Source organism: Drosophila sechellia, chromosome 3L, assembly GCF_004382195.2.
Source record: "Drosophila sechellia strain sech25 chromosome 3L, ASM438219v1, whole genome shotgun sequence".
In the NCBI taxonomy this organism is placed as follows: domain Eukaryota; kingdom Metazoa; phylum Arthropoda; class Insecta; order Diptera; family Drosophilidae; genus Drosophila; species Drosophila sechellia.
Window position 1 is genome coordinate 7,106,119 of NC_045951.1, and position 20,543 is coordinate 7,126,661.

General features: G+C 42.0%; 2 protein-coding genes across 3 annotated transcripts in view; both read right to left on the reverse strand.

Moving 5' to 3' along the window:
• Positions 1-182: 182 nt before the first annotated feature.
• On the reverse strand, positions 183-13,181 carry LOC6611117. Of its 2 annotated transcripts, none has more exons than XM_032717574.1 (5): positions 13,023-13,181; positions 12,241-12,384; positions 1,636-1,756; positions 1,146-1,568; positions 183-1,080 (listed from the first exon to the last, which is right to left on the reverse strand). In XM_032717574.1, the coding sequence occupies exons 3-5, from the start codon at positions 1,656-1,658 to the stop codon at positions 561-563; spliced, it is 966 nt and encodes a 321-aa protein (XP_032573465.1). In that variant the 5' UTR covers positions 1,659-1,756; positions 12,241-12,384; positions 13,023-13,181; the 3' UTR covers positions 183-560. The 2 variants fall into 2 exon arrangements, with proteins under 2 accessions (XP_032573465.1, XP_002035674.1); XM_002035638.2 differs by having other exon boundaries at positions 12,241-12,387.
• Positions 13,182-15,331: 2,150 nt separating this feature from the next.
• LOC6611118 (BAI1-associated protein 3) overlaps positions 15,332-20,543 on the reverse strand; it is a 45,686-nt gene continuing 40,474 nt past the window's right edge. Inside the window, exons 11-13 of the mRNA XM_002035639.2 lie at positions 18,759-20,148; positions 18,406-18,652; positions 15,332-18,334 (exon numbers count right to left, since the gene is read on the reverse strand). Coding sequence (XP_002035675.1) covers positions 18,243-18,334; positions 18,406-18,652; positions 18,759-20,148 — 1,729 coding nt within the window. The 3' untranslated portion in view covers positions 15,332-18,242. The remainder of the gene's footprint in view (positions 18,335-18,405; positions 18,653-18,758; positions 20,149-20,543) is intronic.

The window sequence follows — 20,543 nt, forward strand, 5'->3', positions numbered from 1 at the left end:
ATACCGTATAGTATTCTGGCACGCTGTTAATACCACGCTGGAAAAATACCACAACAGTAAAGGTTGCCAGACTAATAAGAGTTGCCATATAGAATATTTTATTACACTAAAAAAAAAGGGAATCAAGTAATCGAAACTAAAGAATAGAAAGCACTGTTTGAAAATAAAACAAATTCGCCGCGTTGTCTCTAGTATGTATTATTTGCTTGTTTATTTCTCGTGTGTTACAAGTGCAGTTACAATTTTAGCATAAAACTCTCCTGTTGATTAGCCAAATCAAACCTAATAAACCTTCTTAAATATGGCAGATTACAATACTCTGTTGCATCCTCGCGTTCGCGTCTCCCGTCAGTTTCACTCTTAAAACATACAAACCAGCAAGCAACTTGCAGCAGGTACGTTGAGGGGCCTTGTTAATAACCGTTTAGAACTAGTAGATAGTCTTACAATTAGTTAAGATATAAGTGGTTTATATGTGGCTATTCATATTTCTTCTCCGCCCAAAGGATCCCCTTTCATCAAACCGCATATGTATGTACATACATACATATGCATAACAATCAGTATCGCTGGCTCTCGCGATCCGAGTATTTGCCACTCAGCTTGCTAACCGAATAGCGATCCGAGTAGGCATCATACTTGTCCGCCTTGTAGTTGATCTCCTGCGGCGTGTATCCGATGTTCTTCTGCCAGTGCCGCGTCCAGTAGAGATCCTCGTTGCGCACCTGCGACGGCGTCTTCGCATCCCGGAACACGTACACACAGTAGATCATGCAGCCGATCAGCGTGAGGAAGCCGAAGACCAGGAACACGATTCCCAGTATCCACACGTACAGTGGCTCATAGAACTGCACCACAATGACGAATCCCAGCGTCACCAGGATCAGGCCCAAGTTGAGCAACAGCATCAGGCAGCACACGCCCTTCACATTGGGGCAAAATGGATTTGGTGCGGACATCGTCTCCACCTTGGCGCCTCGCCGAGTCGTCGAGCGCGCACTGCGTCCGGTCTTGGCCGTACTGGCCACCGAGTAAACACTCCGTGGAGCTCCTCGCGACACTGGACGCTGACTGTAGCGACTGCATTGGATGATAGATAGTTTAGATATGTATAATATGCTATGTACATAGTTGTAACAACGCACCTGATCTCGGAGGGCGCCTTGTAGGCGGCACTGGTTACATAGATGTCGCTGCCGGCGTCACCAGCCTGGTCGTAGCTCAGGGCGGACGGAGCACGCGGTGGTTGGCGCGTGGGCGGCGGTCCGCTGAGGGAGCGAGGTCCTCCGTTGTCCGGCGAACTGGAGAGGCCCATCTGACTGTGGCTATAGCTGCTCTGCAGGTGCTGGTGGTGTCCATTCGAGGATGAGGAGCGCTTCTTGCGCGAACCATTGTACTGCGGCGAGATGCGCTCGTGGGTCAGCGTGTACTCCGAGTAGGTGCGCTCTGAGGGCGCCCGGTGGGAGTGGGTCTCATCGCCGTCGGTGGAGTAGCCACGGTTCGAGTGGACGTAGGGCGGATCCGGAGTGAGGCGACCGTGCGTGGCCACATAATGGCTGCCCTTCAACCTGTAATTGGATCGCAAATGTTATCGCCGCTATATTAGCCGCTAAGTGGCCCATCCGCGCAACTCACTTCTTCACTTGTCTCTCGTGCATCCTGTATCTTTTGCTCCGCCTGTATCCGTATCTTTTGCTGGCTCTTCTCTGCGGCTGACTGACTGCTAATGGACCCGTCTAGCAATTCCTCGAGGTGCCTGCAATGGGTAAGTAAAGCAAAACAAACACACGATGAGCTCGACTTCATGGCAATTAGGTTTTGGCTTCACTTTATCGACTAGCTTAGAACTTTTAATTAGAGCGATGAAAGTTTCATTCGACTGCAGACTGCAGACAGCAGCCATATTCAATAAAATAACTGGTTTGTTTGAATTTCACAAGCGTAATGTAAAGTTTCATGGCTCTGTGTTCTCTGCTCGTTGTACAAGTTGAATAGTTAATATTTATTAAAATTACAAAAAACTCAAAAGCACCATCTGCATCATTAAAAATTTCAAGCAACTCCAACGGAAATGTTTTTCAATTGAAAATAATGCGAGACTGAGTTTATATTAAACATTCTACCTTATCTAAGAGCAGCACTTAATTGAAACCCGCGACAAAGAATCATAAACTCAGAGGTATTTCGATAAGCTGGCAGTCCATGGAGGATTCTCTGCATCCATTAATTCCGTTTTGCAATCAAAACAGACCTTAAACTTCCCTTACGCCTTGCATAACTTATATCAATTTATGGTTCCCGAGCGGAGGACACACCCATCTTAATGATTGGAATGGCAGTTCGTTGCACTTTTCCGTTAAATTCGCCCCCATACTCCATACCCATACCAACCATCCTGGCCAGCAGGAACACCGCAGGCACTCAGCCAAGTTGGAGAAATTCGTTCGCTCGTTCGTTCGTTCTTTCAAGTTCATGGCAGAGATATTGAAGTTGCCTGTCCTTCGCATTCGCCATTCGCTGGCAATTTGTCACTTGGTCACGTAGTGCTCGGTTCTGGGTGCGTCACTCCAATCCCATTCAAACCGATCGCACCGAGGTGACAGTTGATGAAAGGGAGCGCCAGCGGGTTAAGGGCAAACTGGTTCCATCGGCCGCAAACTTAATCTCTGCCCGATGTTCCCATGCATTTGTTTACGCACCCCAGTTGCTCATAAATCAGCATTTTTATCACACTCGTATATGTCAATCAACAGGTAAGATAGTTTAGCAAAAAAAGGTTTTACTATGTTTAGGTACATTTATGATACCTGATTTTCCTCTGTGCATCATTAACCCCTTGCCAACTATGAGTTCTACTTATGACACTCGAATATGTCAATCAAAAGTAGCCATATAATGGAAAAACAAGAGTTCGTCTCACTTTTAGGTGTTTTTGGCAAGAATTTTAACGAACCAGTTTGAGATTTGTGCCCATATCATGCAGCCTCTTATTATTAGCATAATGCTTTGAAGAAAAATCAGCTGCACAACTCAACTGTCCGTAATCAGATATATATCAGATATATATTTAATTTTAACGAATCTGGCTGTTTATAATTTGCCAGCTTCCTTTTTTCGCAGCATATCATTAACGCCTGGCAGCTGATAAAATTGAGTTATTGCCTCGATTAGGCCAATTAAAGGGTGTCGTTATCGCGGCAAGTTGTTCCAGCTCGGATGGGCTGCCTGCTCCTCCTGCTCCGTCCGCCAATCCTCCACAGAAATGGCGGCCAGCCTTCTTATTATTTCAGCTGAAGCCAATCGCCGAGTGCATTTACATTTGTGCCCTGCCCGGCGGTCAATCGCGATACAATTGTCAGTTGGGATCTGGATCTGTGGATTCGTGTGGGGGTCTCTTTGCGGTTCAGTTCGGTCCAGACCCTCTACACCCATAGCCAACTTTCAAGTTCAATGCGGTGATTTCTGTGCCTGGGGACACAAACATACATTTATGGTGTGGGCGGGTACATCGTCAAATGAAAAATCGAATCGGGTGTGCGGTTCGGGGAGTTTGGGAGACAAGGAACCTTAGGAGAAAACAAAAATAAAAAACTAAGAGAAGAAAACTGAAAGGGCGAGCGACCCTTTCATCTGTGTGGTCCCCGTGGCTCTGGCTTGGATTCGAACCGCTCCATTTGGCCTCTTTGGCTGCGAGTATGTATGTATTCCACTGATTTCTGACCACTTCTATCACTTGGCGGCCATCAAAGACGACGGACTTGCAACTCCCATGCGTCGGATTTCCACTCCGCACATTGATTTGTTTATGCGGTTTTTGGGGTTTGTTTTGTTAGGCCTGACTTATATTAAAGCCTTTTCCTTTTGCGGGGCCAAGCAAATGGAATGCGAATGCCATTAAAATGTGTTTGTTCCCGCATTTGCCATTTACCTTGGCGCACCGAGAGGCCTTAACATTTAACGCCACATAAACAGCCTTAATAAACCGTGAAAGTCTCGAGAACTCACTCGAGAGCATCGTTAGTTTCATATATATATATAAAATATATATAAGGGGGCAACCATATGTCACACTTAAAAAAAACTATATTAAAGTATCATTTTGTATAAATTTTGCGCTGAAATACCTATTTAGTAACATATAGTATCTGAAAGATAGAACCTTTTAAAGTTAAGTTTCATACCACAGAATATCATATTGCCTGGCAAACTTTGCCCATTTTTTTCTCTCTGTGTACTATATGCTCTTGCCCCATCACTCGTAAAGCATTTTAGATGGACCGGGTTACAAGAAATTTGCATTTTGTCGTTCGACCGACCGTTGAAGCGGTGGCGCCTCCACCATTGTCTTCGATGGATTTCACCACTTTCGCTGCTTCCGCTGGCGCAGGGGCAACAATGGGTTAAGAGCGGAAGTCATTGCTCGTCGCTGAAAACGAGAAGTTAATTCGCGGCAATTTGTGTAACACCAACGCCCAGGTGAGAAACCAGGCGAGGCGCCATCGCCAAGTGAATGACCACAAAAATGCACTCCACTGCAAGAGTTGTGGTCAAGTGTCGTAAAGGTTGAACGACTTGAACTTGCTGGTGGAGCAGAAAACTTGTGGTCAGCATGCAAATTTCATGGCCAGAGAGGCATATTTTTCTTTTTTTTTTTTATTTGGGGGCGCGGTTTAGAAAGTTTGGCTCCCCCTCCATGCCATGGATGTGGCCGAAAAAAAAAACTGGGCCATGGCATTCACTAGAACTGCAGGCCAGGCCAGTTGCCATCGAACAAATCTGTAACAGTCAACCCGCATTGGTTCGCCTTTCACAAAAAACAAAAAATCCCGGTGATGTTTGGCCGAAGGATGTGAAGTTGGCAGGGGATATCCATTTTACCTGGCCAAAAGTTGCAATAAATATCCCCCAGAATTCGCTAGAATAAATAATAACACACTTTACCATGTCATTCTGCGAAATTTGAGTCTATGTGATATGCATTACCATTACCATTACCATTCGCTGCAGTATCTTTTAATATCCATAAATCAGCAAATGTTATGGGTTTGTAGTCTTTTTTTGTTTGGTTAATAAAACGTTTGGGAATTTGTGAATGTAAAATCTGGTGTGTGTGGAATCTGGGCTTTAAGTAAATAACAAAATTTAAAGCCTTCTGCACAATAGCAAACCAAATAGTTTGGTGTTCTCCAAGCCTTAAAACCCATTTGATAAGTCGTTAAGCGAGCACATAAGTATGTATACCGCTGGGAATTTATGAATATTCGAGTCTCGAATCAAAAACACTCAAATGCATTCGAACAGAATAGCCTCGCTTAATTGCGCACGACTATTAACTTTAATAACTAACATGTTTTCGATAATCAGCATAAAATTTGATTGCATTATTGGGAGTCAGACACATAATGCTGATTCGAAGCGCTCTTCAAACTGGCCACATCCAACTATATAGGTATACAAGTAGGTATGTATGTATATAATGCGTAGTCTAGTCGCTGATCTTAGACACTAAGTAGCCATGTCTGCTGCGCGTTAATCGCTTTTAATTGCTAAATTACGCGCTGCATGGCCGACATTGCGACGAGGGTCTGCAGGCTATATGGGTCTATATATATATATATATGTGTGTATATGGAGTTCCAGATGTGAAGCTTGGAGTCGGGTCCATGGAAGATGGAGCTGAAGCTGGAGACACCGGTGCGGCTGTTAACACGCCAAAGAAAACGACCTGGGGATGTGGGACTGGCCAACACTAATGCGTGTAATTAGCCGCAAAGAGCAGGGGGCAGGGGTGAAAAAAGCGGCAAGACCACTTAACTGATTTATTAAAACGTTTTTCCATTAAATTTTTAACCCTTCCGGCTATTAAAGACACAAACGAACGTAGAAAAGAGACCGCCGCGGATTCCGAAAAGGGCGCACAGACTTGAAAAATGAGCAGCGTTTAAAATTATTCAGTTGTACAATGGGCAGGATCCTTTATTTATGTACATATTACAAAAATATTTATACAATGCCATATATTATTCATAAAGCAAGATGGGCAAGTTCTGTTAAACTTCGAAACTAACAGGGCTAAAACTTTCAACGCATAAAATGGCCAAATAATAATTTCACTGCGGCCCTTTCAAAGCGACCCATGGTAATCCAACAAGTTGGCCAAAAAGAATTCAAATGGGCGGTCAGTTGGCAAAACATTTTGACAACGGCAATGGCCAAAAGCCGTGCGAAACCAACCAGACACCCCCAGAAGACACCTCAAAAAAAAAAAACTTTCTAGCCATCAAATGCTCGCTCACGTCGTCAGGCTTTTTGGCCAAAAAGGCAAAGGCAAATTAATTATGGCCAAGTGCGGGCACTGGGCGATGAAAGTGCGATAAAGATGCCATATTTCTTTTATTAATTTTTAAGCCATTTATTGCTGCGTGTTTCTAATGTTGCGCCGCGTCGAGTAAGCCATTAAAATCAATGGCCGATATGAGGCGGAAAAAGAATTGCACAGAAACGGACTCGAAAAGAAGTTTACAATTGGCGTTGCAAACAATATTAAATCCCCACAATCGAGTGGAGAAAGTTGACTTAACGGCCTTAGCTAGGCCACTTCCTCCTCGTAAAAAAAAGAAGAAAAAAAACCACGCCCACCGCTTTCAATTTTTTCCCTTTGATTCTTTCCTTTTTTTTTATTTTTTGCAAGCTCACTTGAGGCAACAGCAAAAATTGTTTACAGCATTCGGTTGTTTGGTTTTTTTAGGCCAAAATGAAGCTGTTGTTTGTTGGCCAAGAAACGATGAAGTGGTCATGTGAGGTGTCTAAAAAGGTCCCTATTTCGACTGCGTCACGTTTGCCACATCAATTTCAATCAACCACATATGTATAACTCCACATGCTCCCCATTTTGCACATCAAACGCAACAGTTGTCTTTGGGCTCCAAACTCCACCAGAAACAGAAACTGTGGATTCAAGGGCTTAGAACATGAGCAGGCACACTTGAAAGTCCAAAAGGTCCAAGATGATTTGCGGATTTGGCACAAAGTTAAGTTCCATTGTTCTACTTTTTTTTACTGGGGGATCAAGCTAATCCGCTGATTGAAAAAAATTACTCATTGATTTGTAGCTCTTTGAAGCTCATTCGAAATGCTGTCAAGATTATATAAGCAGATATGTATACTTATACTTAGTATGACCCCTTTAAATTACAGGGTATATATTATTTAAGTACTAAGAGTAACCAGTAGCTAAGTACTTCTATGCCCGCCTTTCATTCCACCAACATATTCCGCATCAATATGTGGTGGAGTTCACACTTGGCCATTCGCACTTCATTAGCCCACTTTTCCAATATGTTCATGTGGGTGCCTGGCTTCTGGGCTAATGGTGTCGTCTTCCGGCATTATTGGACTCCCTAGGTTGCCTTCCCTGCCATATGGCGTAAGTAAATTGATATTCACTTTGGCTTGAGTGCAAACAAGGGTGTCGTTCGATTGACAACAGCACAATGAATGATCTGCTTAGACAGGCGTCTGGATTACTACCAAGATTATTACCAACGCTGTTGTGCCACATTAACCAGGTCCCCGAGCAGAACCGATGCAGATAGAGATCGTCAGGTGTTTTCAGTACTTTAGTTTAATTCTAACTGCGTTCTTGAGTCCGCACGGATACGTATCTGTGGCACACGGTCTAAATGGCACCCAAAACAATGCGCATAATAAATATTCTTGCTTTTGGGTAGAGGTGGTGGTGGCTCCAGTGGTTCGCTGGCGGTTTCGGTGGTTTTTTGGTTGGGGGGTGGGGACTGCCATGTGTAAACCTGTTTGCCTTATTTATGGGCAGTCAGCCAAGGCAGTAGGGAGCCCAAAATGTATCTCTTTGACTGCATGCCACCGCTACACAGCCGCACCGTTATAGCTTTTCTTTCGTTCTGCCAATCTCCCCTCCCCCCGCCTGCCACCGCTTTTCCATTTTCCTTTCCGACGACCGCCTGTGCACATAATTCGGTTTCATTACAGTGCCTCTCTCGACTGAACTTCAAAGGCAGACAGACCCACTAAACCAAACACTGCGCCACTTTTACGACCTCGTAAACCCCATAGTCGCAGTAATCTATTGATCTACGGACGAACATAAAGATCGAGTTGCAAACAAGTGGTGCAATGCAAATACAGGCGAAACTACCTAAGCCAATTTGGTGTTATTATGCCTTTTTAAACTATAACCATATGGAAGTTGCACCTATTATAATAAAATACGAAACTTTTGGCTCGGTTTTAAAAACTAGTTGTACTTTCTTTTTTCGGACATATCTTTCAGACCAATTATAAAGATATATTATATATATATATATATATATGCATTTTTAATGAACCTACAGTGCTTGATGAGTTGATTCATAAGACTCAGTTCTGATTCATCGAGTTAATTAAAAACACACAATTTAAGTGGAATGTTAACTTTAAAAACAAAATACTTTCAATTAAATAAGAAAGTGCTAATAGCAGGTTAATTGTAGTGAGTATCGCCTGTACTTGCGCTCTGCTATCAATCTGTTACATTAATTTCCATTGCACAACACAGCCAGTTGACAATAATGTTGGTAAGTACACTTGACAGGGCAAATGAAAAAAGTGGTGGAAACAAATAAGAGTAGACCTTAAATATCAAATAATAAGCTAATGCGGCAGCAATCCACACATGAGCATATGCAAACTCGAGGCTCCAGATCGTGGCTATATATCCACGTCCACCACTCCACCTAGCATCCCGGACCGCCAGTGTCCGCCTTGGCCAGTTTGCATCGCCATCGGTTTCCCACGCTAGGCTGCAGCTGCTCCGTTCGCAGCGGATTGGATTGGATCGGAATGGATCGCCATGGATCGGTGTTGAGAATGCCCAGTTGGTGGCGGATACCAGTATTCTAATGCAGCCGGGACACGGATGGAGATTAATTAATATTGCAACTCGTTAGGCCGTTTTTTTTGTTTGTTTGTGCACATTCATTGTTTCACAATTATTTCGCGGCATTTTTTTGGGTTTCCCTCAAAAAAAAAATTAACTTATGTAATTATACCCTAATGTTTGCATGACATCTCCGTGTAATCAACGTATTTTGTGATGACGCGACTCTCGTGATGAAGATGAGCTTAGATCATAGAAGTAGTAAACAAACTAAATATGTTGAACTTAACGAATCTGCGCTAAGTATCAAACACAATCTTGAGACTTCTTTTTTCCCCCCATTGTATATTTGTTTATAAAGTTATTGTATTTTGGCTGGCCGTCAAGGTCTTTTGGCGGCGAAACGCAGACAGCGATTTATGAGATGGGTGTTGCCTTTTATAATTTGGCCAACCAACTTGATGTTGTATATTATTTGCTCTTGCTCGGAATACATGTATAATTTCGTAGCCACGTCGAAGATTTGTGGGGGCGTGTTATGTGGCCCCTGAGAAAATGCTTTAATGTCAAGTGTGGCTCACAGAATCTCGGTTTGGCTGGCATTGTTTAAGCTTAAGCCACTCGAGAAGCCAAAAAACTGTGTGTGCTTTCAACAAGTTTCAGCTTCTTTTGCCATTTTTTGATTGCTTCTCGGTTTTTGGGCACATTTCATTAAATGCTTGCTCACTCAATTAGATGTTGAAACTGAGGACGTTGCCATGGCTTGGAATTGAATTATGGATTGAGCAGTGAAGAGGTTTTGCATATTGAGCATTGTTTATTGTTTATACACTTCTAATTGTTTCCCAGGCCAAATGAAATGCTATAGGATTTATTTGGGGCTTAATCTAGTGGGAGCATAAAACAAATTAAGGAAGTAGTAAGTTTTAGTTTCTAACACAGTTTTTTCAAGTTAAGATGCTCTAGGCCAATTAAACATATATTTCTGAATAAATGTTTGGCAACCAATTAAATTTCACCAGTCAATATTCTTTAGAATTATGCATAAGCGTTGTAAACAATATAATAAGAATGCCAGTAATGGCCTTTGAAATCGCTGTTGAGAGTCTAATGAAACCCATAATTTGCTGCTGAATGATACCCTAAAAAATCGAATCAGCCATCAGAAATCGAAGTCAAAACCGGTTGGCATCATTGATTCAATAAGTATTCAACTTAGCATCGATCTGCGACTCGATAGCTGATTTATATAGCTCGAATGCAACCGCGGAATGCCTGAATGTCTGAATGTTTGAATGTCGGATACTTTTTCGTATAATTTGCACGCAATGAATGTGCAAGCGACACGAGGCATTAATTACATGTGATGATGACATCACCATCACCAAGTCATCTGTCGGCTTGCAGATTTCAATTGCATACAGTCGCCTCAAATGTCAGATGAAAGTTGCAGTTGGTTGGATAATTCGTACCTGCATAATGGTTGGTTTGGTTTTTAGGTTCAGTTTTTAGTTGTCTTTCCGATTCACACGCAAACATCGAAAAATGAGAAACACTGCGAAACCTGGGAGTTTATTTTTTATGGATATTTGTGTATAGCAACTTGACTTTATATAACCAACTTGCCGAGAGTGATTAGCTCTGATTGATTTGTGTTTTCTGATGAGTATTTTGCATATATACATTTGGGTATATACCCTCTTCGTTTAAATTTTACTGTGGCTTGGAGTCAATGAATCGCTAGTTTCTCGCTTAACACGTATACGCACCGTGTGCAGCTGCAAATTGTCCGTTTAAAACCTGTCTGCGCTGAACCGCAAGAGCCGCAGCAGCATTACGTAACTTTCCCTGCATCTTGCGAATTACGCTGCTGACCATGAGCAGTGGCTTTTTTCTTTTAGCTGAAAAGCTATCATCGCCAAAACTCTAATTGTTACCGAATTCGGCGCAATCACGAAACTCACAACTTCATGTTGACCCCAAACCAAAAATAAAAACCAGAAAAACCCCAGCACAATAAGAGACACAGAAAATTATCATTATTATCAAAACATTGTCATCAAACCAAAAGAAAAAAAAAACAAAAAACAGGGGGTTTTAAGAGAAAAACTAGAAACACTTGGCCGCTGGCGTTGGTTTTGAATTTCTAGCTGCAACTTTTATTGGATGGCCAGAGTGCTAAGCATGGCTGGCTTTTAAGCATAAACATGGCCAACGGCGAAGACACGATGAAATAGTGCCGAAGAAAAATCCAACCAACTGAACAAGCAAAACCAAAAGCAAGTTCTGTTATGCACAGTGGGTTAGTTACATTGGGGGGTTTTTTCTCTCTTATATCTGAACTATGGTAACTATGGGAGCTGTAGATACACCATATAGATAAGCCAGCAGCCCATTGAAAACGCTTTTCCTAGTCTATGATAATATTGGTTGGGTAAGGGCTTATGTCAAAGCATTCGCTTGATATGCCTTTTGCCATCACGATTGTCACTTTCGGGCGAAAAGTGAAAGCCATAAATTAAATGCATATAAGCACATTAAATTTCACTCATTGATCCATTTGGTATTGGCATGTGTACTGGTCTCCCTGTCGCCTAAAGGCAATTCCACAGATTGCAGTCTTGCTGCCAAATGACCAAAGAGTGCCTTTTCCCTCGAATTGCCAACGGATTTCGGTGTGGAGTATCATTTTTGGTCCGTTGACAAATGACATAAGCACTCCTCCTTCGGCCATCGAAAGGCGAACAAACTGAACGACAAAAGACCGAAAATCGCTCATATAAGGCCACTCCACAGCCAACATTTGGTTGACACTTTCAGGGTCAACCGGTGCGTAATCAATGGAATCACCACCCACGCAAAGTCAACAGCTGAGTTCGGTTCAACGTTTTGCGGAAATTGAAACTGAAGGTGGATGGCAGCCTTAAGATGTTCGAAATGCAATTACACTGCACGAAAAAGCAAATTGTTGGCAAATAAATAAATTTTAAAAAAATTGATGTGCCCGAAAAATACTAGATATGAATTTTAATATAGATTTATAAATCAGTTTGAAAAACCAATCTTTTGATCCTAAGTCATTATAAAAAGAAACCATTAAATAATTTAAAAAAAATTGAAAACTCTTAAAAGTTTACATTTAATGGAAATTTCATAGTCTCAATTGAGTTAGCTTATCTTCAAATGATCTAATTTTGTTATGAGACATGTGTCCTTGGATTTCTCTCTCTGTATTCTCGTCTATGCATCCACACAACTTCCCTTCATATATATACAGAGATATGGGAATGTATTCCGCGGCATGGTTGTGGGCTACAAAATAAATAAAAATACAAAAACTGGCTTACCTTCTCTCCTCATTGTTATACAGTTGAACTGGCCGTGCTGTTGGTATTGTTTCGCTTATTTATTGTTAACGCTTTTTGCCAGCCAGTGCGACAGGTTGTTAGTTTTTGGCCGCTGTACACATTTCATTACACTTCACTTGGCTGCTGCTGCACCGAAAATCGAGAAAGCAAACATTGGCAATGCGGTGGTTTGGTTGTGTGGAGAAAAATATTAATGCAAATATGAAGGCGATGACATCGTCGCCGCTTTGCAAATGTGCTTGTGTGTGTGTGTGTGGGCCAAAAACCTTTACTGGTTCTGGCCAAAATGCCAGCCAACACATTAATACACGAAATGATATAATCGCCTGCGCTGCCATGAATGAATGAATGAAAGGCGTTGCAGCTTCTCGCAAGTTGGCTCGAATCGGTCGGTGTGAGGCGGCCCAAACACAATGGCCAAGAGTTCGGAACTCGTCTAACTTGGCTCAAATCTTCTTGGCCCGGACACTGCTGTTTTACATTTTTGTTTCGCTTTTTGCGTCGGCACAGCAAATTGCAGCGCCATAATGAAATCGCCCATAATCTTGGCTAAGGCTAATAATAGCAGCAGGTTTTGGAGCTGGCCAACACACAAATACACACACACACAAACACACTCGCGCACACACTTTGGCTTAGACACACATATACAGATGGCGAGCAAATTTGGTCAGCACTCTGTTTGTTCTTTTCCTTTTCTTTTTTTTTCGCCAGCAGATCGGGCGTATACTTCACGCCGAAAAAATTCAAATGACACTCACGTAATCCGCTAAAAATAGTTGCTTTTGCTGCGCGTTATTTATCTCAGATTTTTTTTTATTTTCATTGGAGTACAACTTTGTTTTGCAATCGCGGAGATTGCAAAAATTGGACAAAATCGAAGCGAACGCGTCGCGATCTCGGCTCAAACTGATCGCTCGAGAGTTGCGACAACGTTCCAGCACCTGTGAGTGGTCTAAACTGGTCTAAAACGCGACTCGAACCGGTTGAGCTCTTGGCCAACTCAATCCGAGCTCTTTCCCAGCTATACTCGCACTCTCTCTTACTCACTCTCTGTGGCTTTGTTGGCCTGGCCGTGCCGGTCTCCACCATCTGCACTTTGCACTTTTGGCGACTGCATTTTGTTGTCAAACTGCAAAAACTGCATTTAATAACTGTTAACCGAAACTTCTGCAACACGTGCACTGCATTCGCACACAGAGAAAAAAAGGTAATGAAAACAAAGACATTATTAAAATAAAGAAAAATTATCTTTGGGCTAGAATTTGTATTTGCGTTTGATTAAAAAGCTTAAAAAATATCTAACATATTTAGTTGTATTTAATTTACTTAAAAATCAATATGCGGATTACTTTTACACTTGAAAACTATTTCTACATTTAGCTTTTAATTTGTCACAATATCTATGAAACTTGTTTCAGTGCACTGGGATGCTAAGTGGGTGGTGGGAGGAGTTGCGGGTGGGAGTGAGAGCGTTACAGGGGTTACGGGGAGGTGAACTGCATTGGGGGCTTACTGCATTAGGCTCCACTGGCTGACAGGCAACGCTTTTGGCCAGCTGCCGCACGTGACTGTGCAATGCTTTTGACTGCTGGCTGGAGCATTAGGGGTCATGTTGGCTGGCGGGCAGAAGTTGGGGGCTTAATTTGCATCATGTCATTAGGATGAGTGGCATCGATAATGGGGCCAGAGGCCCAACTCTCTGGGTCACTTTTCCCCGCACTTCCCGCTCTCTCTGTGAACGTTTAAGGTTGCAATTTATACGCTAAATGGTATTCAAAATAGTCAGTCATGTAAAAAAAATATTACATGCCACATTTTTCGACATTTGTATAGAAATATTGCGCGAAATTTTCCAACAACTTTCGTGCAACTTTCGTTTGCGCAGTTTGCATTAGTTTGTGATCATAAATTATTTTGCATTTATAATTTGAAAAAATAAAAATAATGTACATACATATTATGAAAATTTAATTTTGATTTAATATGGCTTCCAACTGTACTGAAAGGTGAACTTACCAGCTGTTGTTTAACTTTCCTCTGAAACTGAGATATGTGAAATATTTGTTCCCCGTCTCCAGGGTGTCAAATCCTTACTAATTTTTTTATTTGCTCCGTGCAGCGAATGTCGTCCTGCTCTAAGTTGGATATCTTTGATTCTGACACGAACAGGATCCTGTGCATACTTTGTGCATTGTCTATTTCAGGTTTTCCTCCTGCCAGCACTTTTTGCACACACTTTTTTGTGAAATCCCTCACTCGGTTCCTCAGGGTAGTAGTAGTAGTAACTCGTTCGTTACTTTTTGTTGACTTTACGCATCAGGCGCAGCTCGAGATGCTCTGGTGTTTGTTCTTTGGCACTGCAAGTCGTAAAAAGTTTTTTGTGTGCGCGCTCTGGTGTCATAAAAGTTGCATAAAACTGCACAGATTTCTCAGTCGTGAGTGTCGTGAAGAAGTTTAGGTTGTGCCTTAAATAAAATGAGACCATCTACATATGTACATATGTATCGTCGTCTCAAAGGATCGCTTTAAGTTGACCCCTTTAAGTGGCAAGTCGTTCGTACGTCATGTGCTTAAAATGGCTGGAAAAAGACAGGGGAAAAACCGACGGGTTCGCATGTGTCGGGATTTAATTTAGATAAAAGCTTTTCCACACTTTCACTCCGGACCTTTGACGTGCACCAGATAATGCCTCAAATCAATTCCGCAAACATTTTCCCGGCCGCAAACTCGACAGCAAGACGACAATTTGTTTTCATACCTCTGACGTTTGGCCTGTCGTCGGGATTGATTATAGCTTATCAGTAGATGAAAGTTCTCTGGAAAATTAAATTGCTAGCAAATATAAATTACCTGTAAGCTGATAGCAAATCTTACTCGTCTACCAGCAATTACTTATCAATTAAAAAGGGTAGAACCTAAAGAGTTTCTTTGATTTCTGCTTGTCAGCTGGTGCGCTTCGTCACTACGTAAAATGCCCTTTACAGTACAATCTGTAATCCATTGCATAGCAATCCCATATTTACCTTTTCCCACCTTTTTCAAACCCTTTTGAATAAAAGACACTTGCTAGTTAATTATTCATTGACATTTATTGATTGAATTTGATAATGTTTTTTTTATTTGCTGCAGCATTTGTTGAATTTACATTGAATATGTTTTAAGGGGTTTCGTCCTCGTTTTCATTCTTAGTTTCCCTATCGCTTTCGTATCGATTTCATTTTGATTTGACATTAGCTGTGGCACAGACACACATTTATGTACTTAGCTATAGTTTAGAGTTTGCGGTGTTTCCTATTCAGATACATCCATTCAGATATTTACGGAGGGGAGCTTAGGAACCTGAATTGCGGCCCGTTGGTATTTGCACTCACATTTAAAAAACTATATTCTTTACGCTTGGTTTTCAGTAGTTTCCTTCAAAATATTGATATCAAGATTCGGCGGTGGATTGTTTAATTAGTTCTGTCTTGGCATACAAAAAATAGTTTCAAGTCCCTGGTATCTTTTTATTTTTTTTGTTGGTTGGGAATTATGTGCCCTGAATAAAACGGGGAAATAAATACATGTTACCTTCTTTATCATCGAAAATAGTTGCAGTTTTTGTTTCTCAGCTCCTGGTCGCTTGTAAATGTGGCAATTAAAAGTGTTTCGTATTTGCATTTGCAATCTGTATATGTAGGAGGGCTCTTTGTAGGTTTCCTTTGTATTCTGTAACTAGCACAACAATTGCACATTCAAATATGTATGTATACATATATATATATATATATTTAGTTCTAGTATAGGTTTATGCATGTTTTGGCCTTGGTTTTTCCACAGTTTCAGTTGCTTGTTGGGTTTGTTGCGGTTGGGAAATGCGTTTGGTCTCATTGTTTGGCCAATTTCCGCATTCTTCTATCAGTTTCGCTTTGAAATGAAATTTTACAATTGTTTAAAATTATCCTACTCTGCCTGCTTCATATATTTTTCACATTTTTTTGTTTGTTAAATAGTGCCAGTAACATGAATAATTTAATTTGATTTCATTTCATTTCATATGTTCTGCTTCGATCGCGTGTGTGTTTGAATTTGTGAAATTATCATAGGTACACATATCAACACAGTAGTTAATGGTTGGTTAGTACAGCAAACTCTGGCCTATATTTAATTATTTATCCAATTAACTATTTGTCTGCTTACTGGCTTTTTGCTGCACATGCATTCTGGAAGATAGCAGTTTGAAGTGGGTAGTTTTCGAAAATAACGAGTGCCCTTTGGAAGATACTGAGTGAAAGTGGGAGTACTTAGAAGAAATTATGATCGTACAGCGTTGACTCTACTTCGATGTTTCATATCTTTTACTCGGGATCCTAACTTCCCTGCGTCCAGGATTGTCACTGATCACTGTCGATGTCTTGGCGATGGCAGACTAAAATAACTATAGAAAAACCTAACTCAAAAAAGAAGTTTTTGAAGTGAAAAAAGGTTGAATGGCTGTGCAGTGATGAGAAACCAAAGAATTGTCTTACAAACTAAATACTTGATTACCGATTAAGTTTGTATCCATTTATCTATATATAGTTATGTATATCATCTTTGCATAATACTCCATTTAGTTGTGATTAACAATCATGAAATTTCTTTGCAGATCTCTTGAGTTAAGTGTAAATATTAAAAATATTTAGTTGTAATTTGACTGGGATTTTCATCTTTGTTGTGCATCTTTTAGTAGTTTAGTTTTAGTTTATTTTCGTTTTATCCTCAGTTTTTACCCACTTAAATTGTCCTCAGCCACGCCCACTGCCTCCCTAGCGACAGGTATAAAAAGTTCTTGCTACAGTTTACAGTTAAGAGTTACAGTTTCAACAATTTCTTCAATTATTTATAACACACACACAGCTAACCGCGTGCATAGGTTTTAAGTTCCTTCATCATAGAGACCCTTGTATATAGTACAAAATTTACAATAGAAGCGAGTCCTTCTGGGTGGGTTAAACCAATTGGGGGTTTGGGGTTCTTTTCGAAGGATCCATAAAAGTGGGTGGGGGATGGGAAGGAAAGCCCTAAGTTGTGTATAAGCAAAAGAGCTGAAGGCTGCCTCTCTGGGGACAAGCGCGTGTCTAATAAATTTATACAAAATCTGTGCTCAGAAAATAGTTTACAAATATACTTTAGACTTAGTTACACTGTCTTTTGGGCCTGATATAAAATGTACAAATCATGTACATATATCTCATATTTAATATTTATTTTGTAAATAGCTTTCTCCTGTCTGTGTATAGTAAGTGTATTATCGTGTCTTGTGTTTCTTTTTGGGGGGTTTTCAAAGAAGCTCAGAGTTACGCAGTTTTTGATTGTTTCTTGGCGTATGGTAGAAAATATGTGACGCTGAATTGTGGCTTGTATAATTAGGTATACTTGTTGCTGATATATTCGTATTTCGTTTAAATTGACCCAAAAAGTGTTTCAGTGTACTAGTGATATTTTGAGAGTTTTGTATATCGTGTTTTTCTGGTAAAAGTCTTCAAAACGCATCTGGGTGCTGGAGTAGATAGCTCGAGTTTTTGTGTGTGTTTCGCATATGTGATTTTTGCTGTAGATAACTTTGGTTTGATTGCCAATTTGTGGCAATTTCAGCAATGCTAGGCTTCTAATAAGTCCCTAATTTGTGTTTCAATTTATTCATAATTTTGTTCAAGCAACTTTTTGTGTGTAGAGCTGGGGAATCTGAATTCCCCGATTTTTAGTCACTCGTCACTTTTGCACCATTTGAATTTCGATTCCTTGCTAACATTTACAAACTGAAGATAAGGAGGAGTCTTTGTCGAACAACTAGATTAAGTACAATACATACAATGCTGGTTTGGATACAATTTAGATTGGTTAAGTTATATCAAAATCAACGCCATCGATGCAATTACATTGCTCGATCCGCACTTTTCAACGTTTTACAAACGGTTAGTTCGGTAGTCCTGTTTCCTTTGTTATCCTTTCTAGAATCAATTGATAAACCGCGATTTCTGTTTGCGCACAAAGTCCTGAGCCTGCTTGTCATTGACGCGCACTTCGAGGATTTGCAAAATGGGATTGCCTTCATGGGTGGGTAGAATAATTTACATAGCATCAAAGGATAACTACGCTATTTGGGTATTTTCTACTCACATTTATCCTTTTGCTCCATGAGTGGCAGCTCGATTTGTTTCAGTCCATGGAAGTTGTCCACACTCGTACTGTAGTCAGCCACACCGGGTATGTTTCCCAGTGCCAAATAGGCCTCCCCACCGAAATCATTCGCCGTCAGGACATCGTGATCCATCACCGTGAAACAGATCATGGCTCCTTCGGTCAAACATTGCTCCAGGGTCACGGAGAACTCAAAGCACTCATCGAAAACGGGGTTAAGAGTACGCTAAATATATGAATATTTAAAAAAACAACATTTATATTTTTACAAACTGTGGTTCCATGTAGGAAATATGTTTTTTCTAGTTGAATGTGGTTAATTGATATCCTACCTTATGCACATTCGTCTGCTGTTCCATGCAGTGCAAGAAAACCCTTCGCGGCAGTAGTTCAATGACCACGAAGGGATCGCTGAAGCCATTCGGATCCAGGGGCACCACATCCCTGGCATGCAGGACCTCCACGCAGAGCGAGTCGTGGTTGAAGTAGGCCCTCACCGCCAGCGATCCATATGGCGAGGGCATGACGGCCATTAGCTGCTCCCTCAGACGTTGCATATAGAACATGTCGATCAGTCGATCCGTGTCCGTTTTGTGGAACTGAAGTCGCTGCTCGATGCGCCAGAAGTCCTCGGTGTGCAGACACTCCAGGAGCAGTCCCTGACCCTCGGCATGAAAGAAATCGATGAGCAGTTGCAGTGCCTCATAGAGTCGCTTGTGGAAATGAGTCGGCTTGTCCGTCTCATCACCAGTTTCCATTTGGCGGGACATCTCGCCCAGAACCGTCTTCCAAATAAATCGCAGCGATCGGTTGAAGTTCTTGGTGAGCAGGGCGCTGTTCAGAGCCGCCAGGTGGCAATCCAAGTACTCCAGCAGTGGGACAATGGCTTGATTTGCGGGCAGCGAGTCGGGTGACCAGGCCAGATGGAACATGGCCTTTTGCAGTGACATCTGCATGAGTGGAGCCAACTTGGACAGTATCCGCTCACACCTGTTCTCCATGTGAGTGAGACTGGACTCGAGGAGATTATCGGCTGACTCCTCCAGCGGCTGCTCATCGGAACGAAACTCCGCCAGAGTGCGACGCACATACTCCACATTGTTGACGGTCACACACATGTCATCCGAACACCGGAATGGACCCTGCTGCTCATAGTAGCCACTGTCCGCCAGTGCGGTGTGAATTAAATCGCAATAGTGCATGGCCGCCGAGCAGACCACATCGATGAGCTGCGACTCCATCATGATGGCCGTATCCTCATCCGGCCAGTTGAGCACCTTCCAGAACTCCTTGATGTTCAGCAGCGTGCTGGCCGTGTCCACCGAGGAGCTGCTGTACCGCACAATTCGCTCACCCTCGCATATGGCATCCATGCGTATGGCCGCCCTAATCCTCTGCAGCGCCTTGGCCTTGCTCACCATCATCCAGCGCTCCAGCGTGGGTATGAACCACTCGTGGCTGTTGCTCAACGCCAATGGCTTCTCCGGCGGCTGAGGTTGGGCGGACAGGTGTCGCTTCAGCTGACAGAACTCCTGCAGGGCCAGGAACAACTCGAACGGCTTGGTGTCCACCGGCTCCGCATCGCCTTCGAGCACGGCGTACTGGGATAGGTTCATTCGCACACCGGGCACCTGGCCAGCGGCCATCCGGCTGTACACCTCCTCGCCCACCATCGCATCGTATTGTTTGTAGATGATGCTGAAGTACTGTATGCCATTCGTGCTGCCGAGAAAGATAGAAACGTTTACGTGGCTGGACATCGATTTATGGGATTTATGGGATCTCAGGTGTTCGTTCGCTCGACTTGTTATTGCTTTAATTATTTCTTTAACTTTTCCCGAAGGTTTATCTTCTCTCTCTTTGTTTTATTGCACATGGGACTCTTTTTTTAAAGGTTATTTAGTGTGATAGGAACTGCATCTTTCGTTGCTAGTAAGCAACAATAACCAAACTACTCATTCAAATATTATCATTTACTCATTTTTAATAAAAAGGTCTTAAAGATCATAAATAAACTAACTTTGTATGGTGTAAACACCTGACACAGTCATCACCACTTAAGCTGCCTTTCCGCCCAAAGAGTTGCGAATAATGGCCTGCCGAGTTTAAAGCGAGAA